A 20,899-nucleotide genomic window follows, 5' to 3' on the forward strand; every position below is an offset into this window, starting at 1 on the left:
CGCCGAGGGTTGGGTCAGGGTCGGGTTTAGGTTAAGACCTCCGGGGTCGTGGTCGGGGTTTAGCAGCCCGGCCCAACCGACCCATTGACACCCCTAGCTTGTAACACAGGTGTGATGAAGTAAGCGATTAGGGTTTTTCCTCTTTTTCTTTTCTTTCAATCTGCCAAGTTTTTCCGCCGCCGTGTGTGTAACCCGTCCACCTTTGTGCGTGTTGTTCATCGCCATCGGGCGTGGTTCTCCTTTTCCCTCGCTTCCTCCTTGCTCTCTCCACCATGATCATCGGAACCCCCAATGAAGATGATGCTGATGCCGACGACGATGCCGACAATGACAACTTTGTGGGGGGAGCCCCTACTGGTGCCATGAGTTTTGCGCATGAGCAAGCAAACCTCCCTATAGCAACAAGCGATCCAATAGCCGTCGATGCACACCCCAACGCCAATCAGTGCGATGGTGTTGAGTACGCCTACGAGATCACCGGTGGGCTTCGATTTATCCCTCTCAGCAACCTGCGACGACGTGAGGATATACCCCTTGGTGGACCTTCGCCTTATCTTTACGCAAGCGGTATGGTGTGAACCGGGGCCTTGCTCTTTGTCGAAAATTTTAGTGTGCGAACTCGTCGGAGTTTTCAAAAACTCCTATGAATCGTTCCGGGTCATGTGGAAAATGCTCGGTTTCTTTGTTATGGAGGCTTTCGATATCAGCCATATTCCTACCCCTTCCCCTACCCCACCAGAAGTTCCCCGCTTTGTATTATGTTGGGTTTTCTTGCCATGGTGGCAAAAAACCTTTGGTTTTGAGTTTCAAATTCTGATTTCACTATTTGGGTTCGTTGGGGACACCACCGAGGGGCTTCCACTACAAGAAGGTCTTTCTTTTCTTTTTTTCTGTTTGTTTGCAGGTGTTGCCGAATCTGGTGCTGGTGGCACCATGCTTTCCGTCGGCTTCGTTGTTCCGTCGGCCGTTCAATCTTCACCAACCATCTCCTATCGCCGGACGATACCCCACTCGCCGATCCAACAGATCTTTGAAGATCTGTTCGAAAGTAGATTGTGGAAGTGTTTCTGGTGGTCTTATTGCCGTCAATCGAAGATTCACTCGTCAATCCATCAGATCAGTGCCTCTTCGGCAAGTCTGTTTGAATGTAGGCTGTGGAAGTATGTCAGCACGAATGGGCAATGTGGATTTGGTCTTTTCGGCACGTATGAGGACCCCTTTATCGGCACTTTAGTGCATGCGCTTAAACCTAACTATGTTTACAGTCTATTATCTAGGGAAGTATTTGTGAACCCACCCCTAGTCTGGATGGTCTAGTCAATGGTATGTGAGACTGGGTCAATCTCCACTCCTTGGTTTTGGATATCGCCTATCCATTCCTCGCACTTATCATGTTATCTATCCGTTTTATGTATTGTGTTTTCTTTTGTTTGGCGTTGGGCACGCATGAATGAATAGCCTTGCTTTCTACCAAATAAATAAAATAAAATAAAATAAAATCTTACATGTTAACATCTTATTGATGGTTGAATCCTCCTATCAGTTCATCTGTAACCCTATTTTTTCCGCCGCCGCTACATCCTCTCTCTCTCTCTCTCTCTCTCTCTCTCTCTCTCTCTCTCTCTCTCTCTCTCTCTCTCTCTCTCTCTCTCTAACTGTTAAGATAATAACCATGGATTAGCTTGAATTGCCGTGAATGGCATAATTTTTTGTATTAAATGTATCACTATATAGGAAGATTACATGAAATAATAAAAGTAAGATACAAGTAAGGAAGATATACAGGCTGATTTATCTCCTACAAATCTACAGGCTGATTTATCTCTACAATATCTTCATCATCCTAATTTGGATGAAGATATATATGGCATGAACTGACTGAGGATGTTGACTGTGTAAACAATGTCAGACCTAGTGACAGTGAGGTATATCAATCGACCAATCAGGAGGCGATAGACAGATGGGTCTGGCAATAAATCACCATTAGAGTCAGTCAGACGGAGATTCTGCTCCATGGATTTATTGGTAGGGCGAGTGCCAGTGAGTCCACTATCAGCCAATATATCAAGCACGTACTTTCGCTAGGATAAACAAATGCCAGAGGAAGAACGTGCCACTTCAATGCCCAAAAAGTATTTCAGGGTACCAAGATCCTTGATTCGAAAGCGCTGGCTGAGGAAGGTCTTTACATCAGCTATTAAGGAAGCATCAAAGCCTATAATGACAATGTTGTCCACATATAAAACGATGAAGACAGAGGCACTATGACGCCGTAAGATGAACAATGAATAATCTGCCTGGGATTGAGAGAATCCAAATTCCAGAAGGGCAGTGGAAAATTTTGAGAACCATTGGCGTGAAGCCTGCTTGAGGCCGTAGAGGCATTTATGAAGCTTGCAAAGAAGGTTCTCCCCCTTACGGCGATATCCAAGCGGGGGCATCATGTAAACATCCTCGTCGAGGTCCCCGTGCAAGAAAGCATTATGTACATCCATCTGGTGTAGTATCTAGCCTTTGGCGGATGCAAGGGCAAGCAATGTGCGCACAGTAACAAGCTTAGCCACAGGGGCAAATGTATCATGATAATCAAGGCCCTCGATCTGGGTGTAACCTTTAGCGACCAATCGGGCTTTGTAACGCTCAATCGAGCCATCAGACTGCTGTTTGATTTTAAAAACCCACTTTGAACCAATCGGTTTCTTGCCAGCAGGCAAAGGAACAAGTGACCAAGTATTATTGTCAGATAGGGCCGATATCTCGGCCTGCATCACATCACGCCAGTGTGGATACTTCATTGCCTCAGTGAAAGTATATGGTTCTGTTATGTCAGACAAGGATGATAGAAAATCAATATGTGGTGTAGAGAAACGGTTATACTATAAAAAATTGACTAGGGGATGAGATGTACCTGAAAGCACAGCCGAAGAAGAGCTTTGGGGACGAGTAAAATCACATTGGTAATCCTGGAATCGGACAGGGGCCTGACGGGTACGTTGGGGGCTGGTGAATACAGGGACGGTGGGAACCGTGGGAGGTGGTGCCTCAACCGGGTTAGGTACCTCAACCGGGTAGGAGATGGGGGGTATGGGGGCATGTCATCAGGTTCAGGGAGGGGAAGGGGTAATACGGGTGAAGATGGAGAATTGTCAATGGATTGAAAAGGGAAAATTGTTTTATAGAAAATCACATCTCGAGAAACATAAACTTTGGCAGTAGCTAAATCATAAATGCGAAAACCCTTCTGTCCAAACGGATAGCCTAGAAACTTACCCGAGGCAGCCCGCTGATCGAACTTGTGTTGGGTGGAACTGTTGTGAGCAAAGCAAAGGCAACCAAAAACCCTCAAGTGAGAGAGAGAAGGTTTAGTGCCAAAGAGAATTTCAAAAGGGGTCTTTTCATGAAGTACAGGAGTAGGTAAACGGTTTATCAAGTATGCGGCCGTTAAAACACAGTCGCCCCAAAAGCTAAGCGGCAAATGGACCTAAAACCACAAGGCACGGGCAATATTAAGTAGGTGGAGATGTTTACGTTCTACCACCCCATTTTGTTGAGGGGTGGAAATGCAACTAGACTGGTGTATGACCCCACGACCGGCTAGAAAGGTGTTGGTAGGGGCATTAAAAAATTCAGACCCATTATCTGTTCACAATATTTTAATTGTTTTCCCAAATTGGGTACTAACCATAGCAAAAAAGGATTGTATAAGGGTATTAACCTCAGACTTAGACTGCATTAAATAAAGCCAAGTTCCCCGAGAAAAATCATCCAAAATGGTTAGAAAAAAAGGGGCACCAGACAGCGAGGTGGTGCGATATGGGCCCCAAACATCAAGGTGTAGCATTTCAAAGCATGCAGTAGTTGTAATAGAACTATTAAAAAAAAGGTAATCTAGTCTGTTTAGCCAACGGACAAATATGACATAAACACTGTTTAAAAGAAATTCCAGAGTCCAAAGTCTTTAAGGAAGAAACAAGAGAATAACCGGGATACCCAGGCGACAATGCCAAAGGTCGAAAGTAGAATCAATGGCAGCAGCAACTGGGGAAGTGGATCGGTCCAAGAAGTAAAGATCACCAAGGCGTCTACCCGCCGCAAAAATCTTCTTCGAGTGTGGGTCCTGAAAGGTACATAAATCATGAGTAAAAGTAACGTGACATTTAGTGGCAAAAGTTAGTTTAGGAATGGATAAAAGATTGAAGCGAAAAGACGGAACATAGAGAACATTATGCAGAATAAGAGAAGGTGGAAGAGAAACAGAACCAATATGTGTAACAGGGGATTGGGTTCCATCTAGTAATGTAATGGGGATAGGGTGGGAATGAGGCATAATGTTAGAAAATAAAGTAGAATCTAAGGCACTATGATCCGTCGCTCCAGAATCCAATATCCATGGATTGGAGCCTGAGGACGTGTGGAAGCAACAGTTACCAGCAAGATTGGCTAGAGGGTGGGTGTTACTAGTGGGCACCAACGATAACAAATGCTGAATCTGGCCAGCGGTCAGAGTGGGAGCCTGTGTAGCACTCGGGTCTGCAGTGGTAGCAACAGCAGCAGCCATGGAGGGGCGAGACTGGGACTGCCCATGGCTGCCAGTACGCCTAGGCTACCGAGGGGTCCAACCATCAGGGTAACCGTGTTTTTTGAAGCATCGAGACTCAGAATGGCCATCCATGTCACAATAAGTGCAGTGATAATGGGCCTTGGAGCGCTGGACTGAAGATGCTGAGAAATCCTTGGAATTGGTGGCCATGGCAGCATGATCGAGTGTGGCAGGGGCAATGGCATGGATGGAGCGTTGGCGCTCCTCCTGGAATAAGAGTGAATATGCTTTCGGAACCGATGGTAAGGGGTCCATAAACAAAATTTGACTGCGCACAGCCGCATATGAATCATTTAAACCTTACAAAAAATCCATCAAATAGTTTGTCTCTGAGATCGCATGGAGCTCAGCAACGGAGCCACAAGTGCAGGCCGAAAAAGATCGATACGATGACAACTCGTCACAGTGTCCTTTCAGCGTGGTGTAATAGGCAGAGATGGAGTCCATGCCCTGGTTGAGAGTGGATATGGCGCGGCATATCTCAAAGATATGAGGCGCGTTCTTCTGAGAGAACCGAGTATGAAGATCAAGCCATGAGTCCCTGGCTGAATCAAACCAAAGAATACTATGTGCTATGGTGGGAATGGTCGAGTGCACAATCCACGATCGAACCATGCTATTGCACCTGATCCAATGAGGAAGATCAGGAGAAGTCGCAGCAGGCCGGGGCAGCGACCCATCAATGAAAGAAATTTTGTTTTTGGCTTCAAGAGCCATTGTCATAGCCCTATGCCAAGTGGGAAAATTATTACCATCAAGGGCAGGGGTAACCAATGAAGCATTCGGCTGATCGGACGAGTGCAAGAAATATAGAGAGGTCACTGGCAGGGAAGCCGGAGGAGCAGTAGCAGTGGCAGTAATGGCACCCAAAGGATCGTTGGGGTCGCCCATGGTTGCAAAGAAGAAGAAGAAAAAACTGATAAAAAAGGATCAACCTACTGATACCATGTTAAGATAATAACCATGGATTAACTTGAATTGCCATGAATGGCATAATTGTTTGTATTGAATGTATCACTATATAGGAAGACTACATGAAAGTAATAAGTAAGTAAGATATACAGGTTGATTTATCTCCTACAAATCCACAGGCTGATTTATCTCTACAATATCTTCATCATCCTAATTGGGATGAAGATATATATGGTAAGACCAACCCATGCCCCCATTGCCCCTACACCCCTCTCCCCCTCCCATGGTCTCCCCACCCTGTCTCGACCTCTCCCCTTTAATAGCCCCCTTTCATGTTGCTTTCCCCCCTTCCCCCTATACCTCTCCCTCTAAACATCAGCTCCATCCCGATACCAAATTTGGACTAATTAGAAAAAAGGGCATACCCAATGCACGAGGCTCCCGTCACTGCAAGGTCTGGGGAGGGCCATTATGTACACAACCTTACCCTGCTTTTGCAAAGAGGTTGTTTCCAGACTCGAAACCTTGATCACTTGGAGCAACCTTACCGTAGTACCAAGGCCCGATCAAGCAGAAGCAATGCGACACAAAATTTCCTCCAATTTACTATTATAGAAAATTCAATCAGATCCCGTCATCAACACTAAGGCTATGTTTGGTAACTCTCACATAGAATAGTTTTTTCTATTCTTCTGTGCTACGGGAACAAAAGAACACCCATAATACATTTGGTTAACAGGTCTGTTCTTTTGTTCCTGTAGCACAGACCGGCTGCCAAATTATGCCCAAGAGTAGTTTTTGCAAAACAACTTTTTGCTGTTTTTGTGTTTTTCAAGAAAACAACACCAAAATCGTTACTAGTTGTTCCCGATAAAACAACCCCTCAACCTCTTTCAAGCGAACTTCATCTTCGAGCTCTCTCTCTCTCTCTCTCTCTCTCTCTCTCTCTCTCTCTCTCTCTCTCTCTCTCTCTCTCTAAATCCCTCACTTTCCTCTCAAAAACTGTCTATGCAATGGTCTCTAGCACTACAGTACTCAACATATACAAGGAGGCCTAGTTTTGCTTGAACTTCAACAAACCACAATCACATATCCAATTTCACTTCCACGGGAATTAATAGTAACTCGTAAACAACTGAACCAACTAAGACTTAAATCCAATTTATTGGAGTTGGGTTACATGGATCCAAGGAGGCCTAGGTTTGGATGGTTCGCATACTGAGCTCGGACTTGGTGTCCCTAATATGCTTTCCCTCCCTTCTCGCCCGTAGATTGAGTGGGATGGGGCACAGCATAGGGAACGACGATTGGTGTCTTGTTGCGAGGCTCAATCACAAGTGGGGTAGCCCAACTTTGGCTCGAAGTAGGGCCACCATTTGCTCCAACTGACGATTCCGAGCTTTGTTTGAGGCGGCTAATGCCGCTGTGAATTGATACATGCTATGCATCATAGGTTGCATTAGATTATGCATCATAGTAGCCACCTGCTTGGGACGTACATCCGCATATGCTCTAATATGGGCTTCAAGTTGCGACTCAATGTCTGGGTCTTGCGAGAAAACCCGTCTTGCTCCTTTTTTACTTGCTCGTTGAATGCCCTTTTTCACCATGTTGTCTCAATTAGGCCCCTCCGGCTTGGCAAAAATTGTTTGGTTCTTTTTCCGGTTTCCTAAATAATCGGTCTATCGTAACAAACGGTATTAATAGAGAGCGCGGATGTGCTGAATCTACAAGACTCAATGTAAAAGAAGACTGCACTTCTGAATTCTATCAGGAGATGTGGATTCCCCTCTTGCCTCGATTTCTCCAAGGACATCGAATTAAAGACCAAATTGCAATATGCGAAGAAAAAGTTAATCAAATAACAAATAATAGAGGTGAAATAAGAAATAAAAATTTTCTAATGATCTCAATGTTGGTATGCACACAGGACATAATACAAGAAATCAAGATAATACTTGACAGAGAGGAGATGACCGCGATGGTCAGGGAGAAGATTACACTTGGAAAAAGTAAAATGCAGGTAAAATAAAAGGTAATTTAAGTTGCAAGTTTGTTGATTGATCAAGAGAGATCCCTTCCTCCTATGTGATTTTGACTTTTATACTTTTGAGGATGGGCCCTCTAAGAGTGTTCCTTAACTGCATCTTCCTTTGGCGGTTGTGGAACGGTTTGAACATCACGTCCTCCTGAGATGGCTTCTAGTTTGTCGATGGCGTTAATCATGGGCGGGTCACGGTTATAACCGTTTTAGCCCTCCACATTTTCCTCTACGCAAGGAATTTGCCTTGCTGACCGGTCCTTTGTGACCCAAAGTTCATCGGTTATTGGTCAATCGGTACTTTTAGGGTGTAAACAGCTAGGTACCGATATCGATCACCTTCAAAATCATGCAGTATTTGTCGGATCAGTCGATCCAATACTGATACCTAAAACAATGGTCTCAATGACTAATACTGATCCAGATCTGCCCATATTAGATAGATTTGCCCTTATAAATCCTTTTCTTGTTTAATCTTTTTACCCTTGATCCGTATCGATCCATCGATACGGGATTGCCCCAGAATCAATATCACCAACCGCTGATATCAATATGGATCCGATGATTCCGGCGATCCATATAACCGTGCCCACTCTTCTTTTCATCTGTATCAACAAAATCATCAAAGATTCACCAAGCTTTTCTTGCACTGGCTGGCAATGCTCATTCTTATCACACTTTACACATGTGATAAAAGCTCCTTCCAAATATTGCACATGTGATTTGGAATCCTCAATCTAATATTGAGTTTTCTTCTTTGTACAAATCATGTCTCATTGTATTCCTAAGAATCTGATCTTGTGTAACCACCATTGTTCATCTATAAATACAAGAGATCCCCCATTGGAGGAATTGGGAATTGAAAAACAATAATTTAGTTTAATATGGTGTCTAGAGCCAAGCACTCCAACGAGCTCTCCTTCCACTAATTCTTCTATTTTTTTTCCTTCTTTCTCTCACACTTTACCCATGGATGGTCAACAAGGAACGTTGGAGCAACACTTCAACACTCAAATGGCAGCTTCAAACCCCACCACCGTGGATCCCAATGCTTCTATCCCCACCGCCACCACTGATGCGCCAGCCGGTTTCTCCATTTCACCACCTATCATCCTCTTCCATCGCCACATCTCTACTGCCTATCACACCCTTCATACCAACCCCTCCACGGTTTCTCACTCATTCCCTGCTGCCCAACACTTTTTATCCTTAAAGTTGTCTGCGAAGAATTTTGTCTATTGGAAAACCCAACTCATTCCATACCTTCGTGGATAAAACCTTTTTGGTTTTCTTGATGGCACTCACCCCTGCCCAACTGATCAAATTGCTACTGCAACTTGGCTCCAACAGGACAATTTAATATTGAGGCTTCTGATAACATCCCTTTCTGAAGACACTATTCATTTAGCCATTGGCAAAAACCCCAGCCACGAATTGTGGGAGGCACTTCATGCCTCTTATGGATCGGCCTCCAACACTTGCATTCTTTCTCTTCATATGGCCCTCTAAGACATTTCACACAAAGCCGATGAGCCTATCTCTCAAATTCTGTAGCGCGCGAAGGCCATTTCAGATGAGCTTGCTGCTACGGGTAAGGCAATAGCACCGGCTGACTTTAATCTCCATATTTATCGTGCTCTTCGCACCGATTTTAAGCCACCGATTCCAACATTATTGGCCCGTCATGAGGCTATCGCCTATAATGAACTATATAGCCTGCTTCTCAATCAAGAATTTCTCAACGCCACCTCTATGGCGTAACTCATCATTAAGGACGAAGGTTCCAACCCTGCTCCCACTACCAACATTGTGCAATAAAACACCCCTACGCCCTCCAACAACACCTCCTCCTCTGTTGGCCGAGGGGGGCGTGGGCGTGGTGGTCGTGGCCTCGGTGGGCATAGCTGTGGTGGAGGATTTCAGAATCAGGGACATTTATTTTGTTTGCACTATATGCCACCTCACTAAACCATTATTATCTGTCCAACAATTTGCTAAGGATAACAAGGTGTTTTTTGAATTTCACCCTTCTACCTTTTTTGTCAAGGATATCAAGTCCAAGAATACCCTTCTGAGCGGATGGAGTAATTCCGGCCTCTACATCTTGCCCATCCATACGTTTCCAACCGCCTATATAGCTAAACAGAACTCTCTTGATGGATGGCATCACCGCCTGGGTCACCCTCACTCTCAAGTTCTGCATTGTATTTTGCGTTCCAATAAATTGCCTTGTAATTCAATAAAATCTAGTGGTTTATGTTCTACGTGCCAACTCCGAAAGGCACATCGTCTTAGTTTACCGCTTTCATCTACTCGTAGTAAATTTCCTCTTGATCTAGTATTTAGTGACATATGGGGACCATCCCATCATGTCCTTGAATGGCCATCATTTTTTTGTGATATTTGTAGATGATCATACCCATTTTATTTGGTTTTACCCTCTAACCCACAAATCTGAATTTTTTTCAATCTTTCAAAATTTTCAAAATCTTGTTGAAAGGAACTTTTCCAGAAAAATAAAAATGGTTCAAACCGATTGGGGTGGTGAGTATCACACCCTTCCTCATTTTTCACCTCAATCGGTATTCAACATCAACTTTCAAGTCCCCACACCCATGAGCAACAAGGGACAGTTGAGAGACATCACCGTCATATTGTTGAAACTGGTTTAACCCTTCTTGCTCATAGTGGTGTTCCCCATCTTTATTGCCACTTTGCCTTTGAGACCGCTATTTTTTTAATCAATCGGATGCCATCCAGAACATTAGGGATTGTCTCTCTATTTCAGCTACTCACCGGGAACATCGACTACATTTTTCTTAAAGTCTTTGGATGCCTTTGTTTCCATCTTTTAAGACCTTACAATCCACACAAAATGGATGTCATATCTATCCCTTGTGTGTTCTTAGGATATAGTTCCCATCATGGGTATAGATGTCTATATTGCACAGCATGCCCGGTTTAATGAGGACATATTTTCCTTTGTAAAACCATCAATCTTGGGACCAGCCCCCCTTCCCTCCAACACATCTCCCCCTCCCTATGCCATGGTTCCCAATACCCTTGTCTCTCCCCCAACCGGACTTCACCCACCTTCTTCCCAGGGTGACCCTATTACACCACAACCTACCCACCACACTCATACCATCCTCCCCTCCCTATGCCATGGTTCCCAATACCCTTGTCTCTCGCGCAACCAGACTTCACCCACCTTCTTCCCAGGGTGCCCCTGTTAAACCACAACCTACCCACCACACCCCACCACTCATACCGCCCTCCCCTCCCCCATCCCCCTCCACGACACCTTCCCCACCCAACCCTAAAAATTCCCCTCCCCCTCTTCAATCCAACACACTCGGCCCTAACCGAGCTGTATCAAGCACCAAGAATACCTCTACCACCCACTCGGACTCACCACATGCAACTTTGGACTCGAAAACCCCCTCAAGCCCATCTCACCCATGCCCCACTCTTGGCCTAACCAACCTGCTTCTCCCAAGCAAACAAAATACCTGAAATGCCTTACTCTGAAATAATACCTGGTCTCTAGTCCCCCCCACAGCCACAGCGTAATCTAGTAAGGTACAAGTGGATCTACCATGTGAAGCATAAGGCCGATGGATCTCTGGAACGGTACAAGGTCTGCTTAGTGGCCAAGGGTTTTCATCAATAGTAAGGATTGGACTACACTAAAACATTTAGCCTAGTAGTCAAACCAACCACTATTAGAACGGTTCTATCTATTGCTATGTCTAAGGGCTAATCTATTCGGCAACTGGATGTCAATAATGCTTTCCTACATGGAATTTTGAAAATAGAAGTCTACATGACTCAACCCCCTGCCTTTGAGGATCCTGCTAGACCATATGTTGTGTGCAAATTACATAAGTCCCTCTATGGTCTCAAACAGGCTCCTCGCACCTGGATCTAACGGCTGTCCCAATTTCTCATTCAAACTGGGTTTACTACCTCTCAAACCTACCCATGTTTATTCATCCTCTATAACAGGTCTCTCACCACCTATGTGTTAGTTTATGTGGATGACATTATTGTCACCAGCAGCAATATCGATCACATCATCAATCTCCTCGCCCAGCTAGCCTCCACATTTGCCATCAAAGATCTTGGCCCACTTCACTTTTTTCTTGGCATTGAGGCTCAATCTCATCCTACTGGTCTTCTTCTTTCCTACATCCGTTACATTTTAGATAACCTCAACCGAGTAGGTATGACGGACAACAAGTCTGCATCGACACCCTTGTCTTCGAAAATGAAATTATCTGCTCAAGGGGGTGGTCTTATGTTTGATGTCACCCAATACCGCTACATTGTTAGGGCCTTATAGTTTGTTACTCTAACCCGCCCAAATGTTGCCTTTGCAGTGAATCGTGCCTGCCAGTATATGCATGCACCTACGGAAGACCATTGGTCGCTTGTCAAGAGCATCATGCGCTATCTCAAAGGCACACAACATCATGGCTTACTACTACATAGATCCTCTGATCTCAGTCTTCAGGCCTTTAGTGATGCTAACTGCGCTGGAAATAGTGATAATAGAAAATCCACCAATGGTTATGCAATTTTTCTCAGCCCAAACCTCATCTCATGGGTCTCCAAAAAGCAAAGCACTGTTGTTCGCTCGTCCACCGAAGCTGAATATGAGGCACTAGCTGATGCTTGTGCAGAATTGACCTGGTTGTGGTCCTTTTTTGCAGAACTTCGACTTTCACGCTCTCTCGCTCCCATCTTATGGTGTGATAATATTGGGGCTACATATCTATCTGCCAACCCGGTTTTCTATGCACGGACAAAGCATGTGGAAATCGATTTTCATTTTGTCCACGACAAAGTTGGCAAGAAAGAACTAAATGTTCAGTTCATTTCAACAAAAGACCAAATCGCCGACATTTTTATCAAGGGTCTCTCCACAAATCGGTCCAATTTCTCTGGGACAAGCTGAAGATTCGATGCCTCAAATCTCCACCTTGGGTGTATCAATAGAATCATTAGAGATTCACCAAGTTTTTCTTGCACCAGCTGGCAATGCTCATTCTTATCACATTTTATACATGTGATATAAAGCTCCTTCCAAATATTGCACATGTGAGATGGAATCCTCAATCTAATATTGAGTTTCCTCCTTTGTACAAATCATGTCTCATTGTATTCCTAAGAATCTGATCTTGTGTAACCACCATTGATCATCTATAAATACAAGAGATCCTCCATTGGAGGAGTTGGGAATTGAAAAACAATAATTTAGTTTAATAGTTTGCAACAAAATATTCATGTTTATAACGATCATTGAAGCTGTGTTCTCAAACTCCAAAGACACAAGCCATCATCATCATCATCATCATCATTCTCTCACTTAATCTTTTTACAACAGAGCTAACTCCATATGACTACAATTCCTACGCTCGCATCCTTCCAATGCCACCCATGAATCTGTGCGATGCTCATTCCCATATCCTTAGTGGATGATCTTTCTGGAATAGCTTTTGTGTAACTTATCTCATCAAATTCTTCACAAATTTGTAATTTTGAATTATATAAATGGACTCTTACGGAAGGAGAGAAACTCAGAAAAAAAAATTTTAACTAAATTGCTTGTTAATTTTACAATGGTCAATGTTACGTGCCTAATAGGACACAATCTAGATTGGACCAGCCCAGTATAGGATAGGTTACAGACTTGATTTCATACGTTCCATCAGCTCTGAAGCTTTTGACATATCCATCAAATACCTTACATTTCCATCAGCTCTGGAGCTTTTGGCGTATCAGTCAAGTACCCAACAACCAATGAATGCAAAAAAATGTGGAATTCAAAAAGGTGGGAAAGGAATTTGGGGAAGATTTCCATAAGTTGATAGGAGATTGAGCTTTTGTACAGAAACTCATAAACGATACCTAGATCCTCCCTTTTGATTTTTATAGATTGCTCTTTTATAGGCCAAAAGTTCTGTATATATCATCCATAGATAGTCATAGATAGTCAACAAAAGCATACTAATAATTAGCTTTTAAGGTTACAACTAGAGTGAAATTTGAAAGAAAGAAAAAATGATACAGGTGAACAGGTAAACATTGTAGCTAATGTACTGCTCCTTGATACTAGAACTGAAATCTTAGGCAGGTCTGATGCACTGTCAAACTTTAAAGCACAGATGCAATCAAAAACATTTCTTTGTTCCCCCCCCCCCCCCACCTCTTCACACTTCTTTGCTTCTTGTGCCTATCAAGGACTGAATCCCCAAAAGAAAATGTTTCTCCAGTCAAAAGGATACCATCAGTAATAAAACTGGATTCTTGTACGCGCCAATGATGAACCCACCACCAACTGTAACTGTACTTCCACATTGGCATTTTTAGCTCCTTAGAATTTTATGCATGGGATTTAGTAGTTCTCTAATAAAATCACCGCCTTAGTCTCCTTTCAATAAAATCTGGAATGTAAGCTCATGCAAGCACTGCATCTCTTTACCAACAACAAAGGATGTGCAGCCGAGATCCATTTACCTCCTATTATTTGAGTCACTTTTTGACACAATCTTCTTGAACTTCACCATCTGAGGAAGGAATTTAAATCAGCATCCAAGACTGAATCAACCGAATATGTGAACAGAAGCACCAAAGCCTCACCTTGTAGATTTATAGCCAAGTTTGCTTGAGCATCAGCCTCAGAGTTGAAGCTCTTTGAAAAATAGAAGAATGTGCGTCAGATTATAGATGAAGAACCAGCAAGGAAAACATAAAAAAAGAGGCTTGAGTTAAGAGGGTGAAATAAAAAACATGAGCAGCATTCTGGTCACAGCCCCCCCCCCCCCCCCCAAAAAAAAAAAAGCATTAATATTTCAAACCGAAAAGAAATCACAAAAAATATCTAAATAAATGTAAAAGAGGAAAAAAGAACACAGAAGAGATGTCCCGATCCAACTGCCCAAAGGAGACAGCATGTAACATGGTCAAACCATGGAATGAAAGCAACTACAGGAGTGTGGTTATTTCAAATGGACCACACATTTACTGCCAAGAGATTCATCGCTGAAAAACAGAAGTCCTCTTAACATATCAATTCACAACTTAAGCAATCGAGCTTAAATGAAGTAATTGTTTACTTGGGATGCATCTTAAGTCTTGGTGTTTTAGTAGGAAACTCGCATGGTCTAAACAATGTGCAGCAAGTGAAGGCTGATAAAAGGACATTCGGTTCACAGGAAAGTTTATAGGATCTTGCCATTCTGTGTCGAGTAGAGCCAGAGACTCAAGAAGGCAAGACAAAAATACTGGACAAATCCTTAGAGTTGATCAATTAGGAAAGGTAAATGATGAATCAACGATACAAAGCCTATATAGTAAAACCCTAGATGTTCCAATTCTTAATAGCAAGTCCAATCAATCATATGATTAATGTAAAGGATAAAATATATTGTCACCGGCACATCAAGTAAACTAGAGTCCATAAATTGGAAAAGAAAAAAAAATAGATTTAACACACAAGGATAACATTTGGTGGAGATTAAACAGGCAGATAGAAATCGCACCCAAAAAAGCAGATAGAAAATAATAATTACCATCAAAAGACCACAGTGATTTACTCTACGTACCCTAACAAAATGAGAGATCTGGAAAGACACAAACTTGTCCTTGAGCTCCTTGACTTCCTCGCACAAGTCAGACATGTTCTGGTTCTTTGTTTTCCATTGACCTCGAACCTGTTCCATCAAGTTTACTCAGTAAAGGAAGAAAAGGAATTGTATAAATGTATGATCATCTTACTGAGATCTACTACAGTGATCTTTGTGAGTAGCATAACTAAACAAAGAGTTGTAAGCACAAAGCCTGGTGGTTAGGGGTTACATCTAAACTATGGGTTTGGTCTCAGCTTTCAAAGAAGGAAATAAAAAAACATGATTGAGTACTCCTTTCCAAGCGGTAAGCAAACTGGAATAGAAGCAATAGACTTCCACTGCAACACATTGCACCACCCAGTTCACCTAAAGTGATCAACTAACATTACAGAAACAGGCAAGGGAAAGAACAAAACTAAGTGCTCACTGTGCTTTTGTCATAGTGGAGCAAGCCATAGATAACACAGAAAGAAGATAATCATTAACATGACTAATTGGAGGTAAATAAGCTCAAATCTTGGTGAATCTGAATATGAACTATGAGAGGGGAAAGAGTTTTAAAAGTAGGCATATAAATTAGAGTAAAATTTTACTGGCTAATAACTGAAAATCGCCAAAATTTTGCTGCCATCAACTCCTCATGAGATGCAATGGAAGCTTTTTATGATTTAAAGAGAATTTGCCATCTTAGCATATAATGAAATGACCACAAGAGTTCCAACCAAGAAAAAAAAAAGTCTATCAGAGAAATTGCAGGTACTGGAAACGTAATCAGCTTCCCTCTAAAATGTAAAATGCACCGATGCCACAGCTCCCCGATAGACTATACTGATAACAGATAGCATCTTCATATCTAGTAGGATAGGTACAACTTGGCAGGCATGATATAAAGCTTAGCAACCAGATGTATAATCTGATGACGGACGGACCAGAACTGGTAAGATGGGGAACCAATTCAAGTCAATGGTGAAGGAGGGCGAAAAAAGAGAGAAGAGGAAGAAGACACAGGAGAGAAGACTGTGTAGAATGTTCTGTCCTACACAGTGTTAGCATATATACATAATCTGGAAATTACAAACAAACCCTTACAAGTGCTGGGTATCATAGTTGTCATGGCGTCGGGGCCATGGTGTCCTGGCGCTGGAGAAGCATGCATGGCGACCTACGCCATGGCGTCCCTCTTCGATTTCTTCTTCCTGTCTCTCTTTCCCTCTTCGATTTCTTCTTCCTGTCTCTCTTTCCCTCTTCGATGTCTTCTTCCTGTGTCTCTGTCTCTGTTTTGCAACTAAGAAGTCGCCAGATCTGATTCCAGGAATTAAATACTCCTTGTTTAGTTGATTTCTGTGATGAGTTCTTGCTGGAATTGATAGAACATGATGTGGCGATGCTTCGCCTGAAGGTTTAGACTGGACCGAGAAGAGTTGAAGGAGTTATCTCCTTCGTACTGCGCTGTTTTCCGTCCCAGGCTGAAGTCGTAAGGTTGAAGACAACCATAAATCCATAATCCGATCGTGGGTTATTACAAACCCTTATTTTTGCCTTTTTCCTAAAGTACCCTTCTCTTCTTTTATTCCCCTTTGTCCATACTTTACACATCCCTCCAAGTTTACCCTTAGTCATTAAATCAAAACCCTTTTATGCCCTTTCTTAGATTCTGCTTAATTACAAGATTGCCATCCTTAAAACTAGAGAAACAATAGAGAAAAAATAAAACATGGCTTGAGTATACACCTATTAAAACATTAAAAATAGAGAAAATAAAAAATAAAACATGGTCGACATGCTCGTGGCGGGTGACATGTCGATATATCGACGTGACACCCCTCCACCGACTTGGATCGCCGTGACACCGTGACAACTATGCCGGGTATTACAACAAAGAACATGGCTACCGAAAATTACATGAACACTGTTAAGAGTTATTACCGTAGGGTTATTTCTGTAATAACTTTTATTCCTTATGTACTTATGTGTGTTTTCACATAAGGGTATCCTTATGTGTATTTTCACACATGGGTATACTTGTAATTGTTCAGGTTTATTATTATAAATACAAGCTTACTGCTACAGATTGGGTTATCTAGCTATTCTTTCCAATCGGTAGCTACATCTCTCTCTATTCTCTCTTATTCTCTTCTTGTAATGGTATCAGAGCTTTGAACAACCAATAGCTGTGATCCTCCTCCTTGTTTTGAGAGTCCTATGAGGGCTTTCTTCTGTTGTGGTGTGCAGCAACCTATGCTGTTTTCGTTTCTGTGAAACCCTAGTTAATAGAATATGAAAAACTAGAGTTTCTTATGGTCAGATTGATACTTACATGAAGCACTGTTGATAGACCCTGCGTATTAAGATTCTTACCATGTGTAGCTGTTCATATCATAACTTGCAGTAAAATCCGACTTGTGGTCCTTTTTGCTGCAACTGAAAATTGGATGTATCTCTACATCAAACCATTGGTTGCCTGAGATATTTTAGGGTTTATCCCTATTGCCTAAACTCCTTCATTGACCCAAGTTTGGTCCTAATCAGATCAGCAAGTTGCTTATTCTTGGTAGATCTTAAATTCTGGAATTCCAAGTTTCAATTTTCTGATCAACCATTATAGCCACATATCCAGCCATTTGATTACTCCCAGTTTTGGGGGTTTTAAACGACTATTCCACCCCTACACTCAACTTGAGTTTAGGCCTGATCTGAGTTACTTTTCTGTTTTTATTCAATTTCTCTCATTCTGTTTGTTACTAATACCTTGCAGTTTCATGGTACAAGATCTCGGCGAGATCTCGCTTTTATCTCGGTTTCATAGCCTACCGAAACGAGATGCATGGAGATATATAAAATATACCATATCTCGACCGAAATCTCGCTATCTCGATGAGATTTTGGTGCTTGTCTCGATTTCGGTTCATCTCAGTCGAACCAGGCCAGTACTATTGTTATAAATACCCAATTTCGACCCAGAACTCGACAAAACTCGCCTAACTCGACATATCTTGCCTCTCTTGTTTGGAAAACTCCTCCAAACAGTTGCTTTTCACTATTTTTGTTGGAAAATGTTACATAAACTGCTGGAGATTGAAGATTGGATATTCTTGATTGAAGCTTCAAGAGCAAAGGAGTTGCATTTCTTCTCAAAACCAGTGTTAGGTAAAAAACTCTTCTCGCATAGATCCACCATGAATACCTGTTTGTTGTCTACATGGTGTTTATATGTGATGTATCTTACACCGATCTATAATTTGATGGAGATACATTTATTTCTCTTTTTAAATTATTTATTTAGTTTCCCGAACTTGTCAACGTAGTTCATAAATCTGAGCATAATCGTTCCCGGCCCCTCAGCCATACATGCTGGTGCCGGTTCCGGTTCCACGGGCACCATCTGCTAGCGGTGGCTCCTGATCGAATTCCTTACATTTCAAAAATATATACCCTAGGTTAGGGTACCTCTAATACGCCGATGATTCCATTAATAGGGCTGTTGTGAACGACTTCGAGCGTTACTTCCAGCATAATATGTCATGGCAACATGGTCGTTTTGATGATCCAGCCCGGCACTCGTTTTAGTACTAGCTACTAGGATAGTAGGATCCTAAAACTTGTTACACTTGTATCTGTTTAATCTATGTCTCTCTCTAAATTTCTAACAATTATTAACAAACCATGTATGATTATGAATATGATGCCTAATGCATTAAATGGTTTATGGTTTGATGTTTTTTAATTCCTAATGTTCAATTAAGTTGTTTTACACCTCTACTTTAATTATGTGTTCTAAATATTGTGTGGAATAGCCTAGGGTAGAGCTCACCTACGCCATAGACTACCAACCTAGGGTCTGAAGTCAAAGCACCATTTTGGGTTTGAACTTGTAAAAACTAATGCTTCCATTTTTTAGAACCAGAAATCTTTGGACTTCTGACTGGGTTAGAGTATGCGGTCACTCATGGATTGAAGTTGAAAGAAGTATGGTGCTCCAACAAGACGATCCCCGATCTTCTTCCATCTCCAATCCATTCTCCATGGAAATGGTAATGTAGTCCTAGAATAGGAGACAATCCTACTAGGAGCCAGGTAAAATCAGGTTCTGAAGGTGTCTGCTGATTGGGCAGATTTGGGGGGTTTTATATCAAATCTAGGGTTAGGATGTGGGGACTGGAAGGATGTGATAAACAATAAAAGAGGGCAAGTGTTTAGAAGTCCAATGATGTAGGTTAGGTCAAATTCTAATAAGATTTAAAATTCCGAAATTTCTAGGGTTAGGGTTTGGGTTTTGGGTTTTAGAAACTAGGCTGAATTTAGGGTTTAAAGTGAGAATTTGGGGAAGGGGTTTGGATCGAGTGGCTAGGGCAGTGAGGGGGTAACTCGATCTTAATTTGGTTCAGTTTTGATGGTGGGAAGTAGGTGATCTGAGTTTTAGGGTTTGGGGCTTTAATGGGGTTTTATGGATTTAGGGTTTTGAATGAGAATGGAGGCTTAGGGTTCAGGTCGAGTGGAGGTACTGTTATGGTTCTTATGGAGAGGTTATGTACTAATTTTGGATGAATATGGATGAAGGATTAAGGCTGGACAGATTCTAGAAGAGTTAGGGTTTATGGGATTCAAACAAAAAATAAAGGGGATCGATTGGGGGGAAGGATTAGAGGATTAGAAGAAGAAATTGGGTGTCAAACTTACTGGAGATTACACTGGCAGCAACTTGAACAGATGTGAAGGATAGAACCACCTTCGAATTGAAGAAGATCCTCCCAGCCGTCACGGCGTAAGGAGTCAACCGGATTCCACCAGTCCCTTTCCACCTTGATATCCACAAGGATGCACACACTCACAAGGGAGCAATGGAGCAGCAGCAATGGCAGCCAACACACGAAATTTTTAACTCAAATAATCTGTGGGGGAGCCTCCCACGATTTCTAATTTAATAATAGAAGGCTAATGCCAAATCCTAGTCCAATTAAAACACTCCTTCACAAATCGTGGAAGGGTGTGGTTATAAACTAAAGCTATTAATTTAAAACAGTAAAATGTCCTATCTACCCCTAATAACTTAAGTTGAGAGATACTTAGCTAAACAACTTAAATTGGACTAATTGAACCAATTGGATGCAACCAATTTTAAACCAGTTCAATTTAAATAACAGAAAATAAACTAAGTATGGAAAATGCTAGCAAAGTAAACCTAATCTATGCCTAATTAAGCCCTAAGTTCAGGACTTCTTCTTCCAACTTGGAGCTGCATCAAATGGGAGCTTTTGGACCGGCTTTTGAAGATAAACAATCTTTGTCATGATGTAGTGTTTTCTTATATTACGGATCCTTTTATTTTGGCTGTGGTTTCTAATATGGCCATCCAGGCTGGGAAAAACAATCATCTTTATGTATATAACGCTTCTTGAGCTTAATATCTTTTCCATAAAAATAAAAAAAAAAAGTGGATGTCAAGTTTCAGGACCTCTCTTGGCCATATGGCCATCAAAACCCACCACCGAGTCTTGATGGGAAAAAATACACCAAATCGCCGAGATCCCGGCAGAACTCGGTTTTGTGGCTGGTCGAAACCATGGGCAAAACCGAGTTCTAAAACCTTGTGCGGTTTTGCTTGTTGGGGATAGTTGTAACCTGCTGTTAGCTGTGTTTCATCCATCAGTTTGCTGTTGATTTATCCATCAAATTGCAGCTGATTTATCAAGGTTTTATCAGTTGTGCTATGTG

At 42.2% G+C, this 20,899-nt stretch overlaps 1 protein-coding gene across 5 annotated transcripts in view; it reads right to left on the minus strand.

Annotated features, from left to right (window-relative positions):
* Positions 1–13,995: 13,995 nt before the first annotated feature.
* LOC122657110 overlaps positions 13,996–20,899 on the minus strand; it is a 65,351-nt gene continuing 58,447 nt past the window's right edge. For all 5 annotated transcript variants that reach the window (XM_043851890.1, XM_043851888.1, XM_043851887.1 and 2 more), the window contains 3 exons: positions 15,164–15,271; positions 14,199–14,250; positions 13,996–14,125 (listed from right to left, as the gene is read on the minus strand). In XM_043851890.1, coding sequence (XP_043707825.1) covers positions 14,091–14,125; positions 14,199–14,250; positions 15,164–15,271 — 195 coding nt within the window. In that variant the 3' untranslated portion in view covers positions 13,996–14,090. The remainder of the gene's footprint in view (positions 14,126–14,198; positions 14,251–15,163; positions 15,272–20,899) is intronic.

The sequence above is a fragment of the Telopea speciosissima genome, chromosome 3 (assembly GCF_018873765.1).
Source record: "Telopea speciosissima isolate NSW1024214 ecotype Mountain lineage chromosome 3, Tspe_v1, whole genome shotgun sequence".
Classification (NCBI taxonomy): domain Eukaryota; kingdom Viridiplantae; phylum Streptophyta; class Magnoliopsida; order Proteales; family Proteaceae; genus Telopea; species Telopea speciosissima.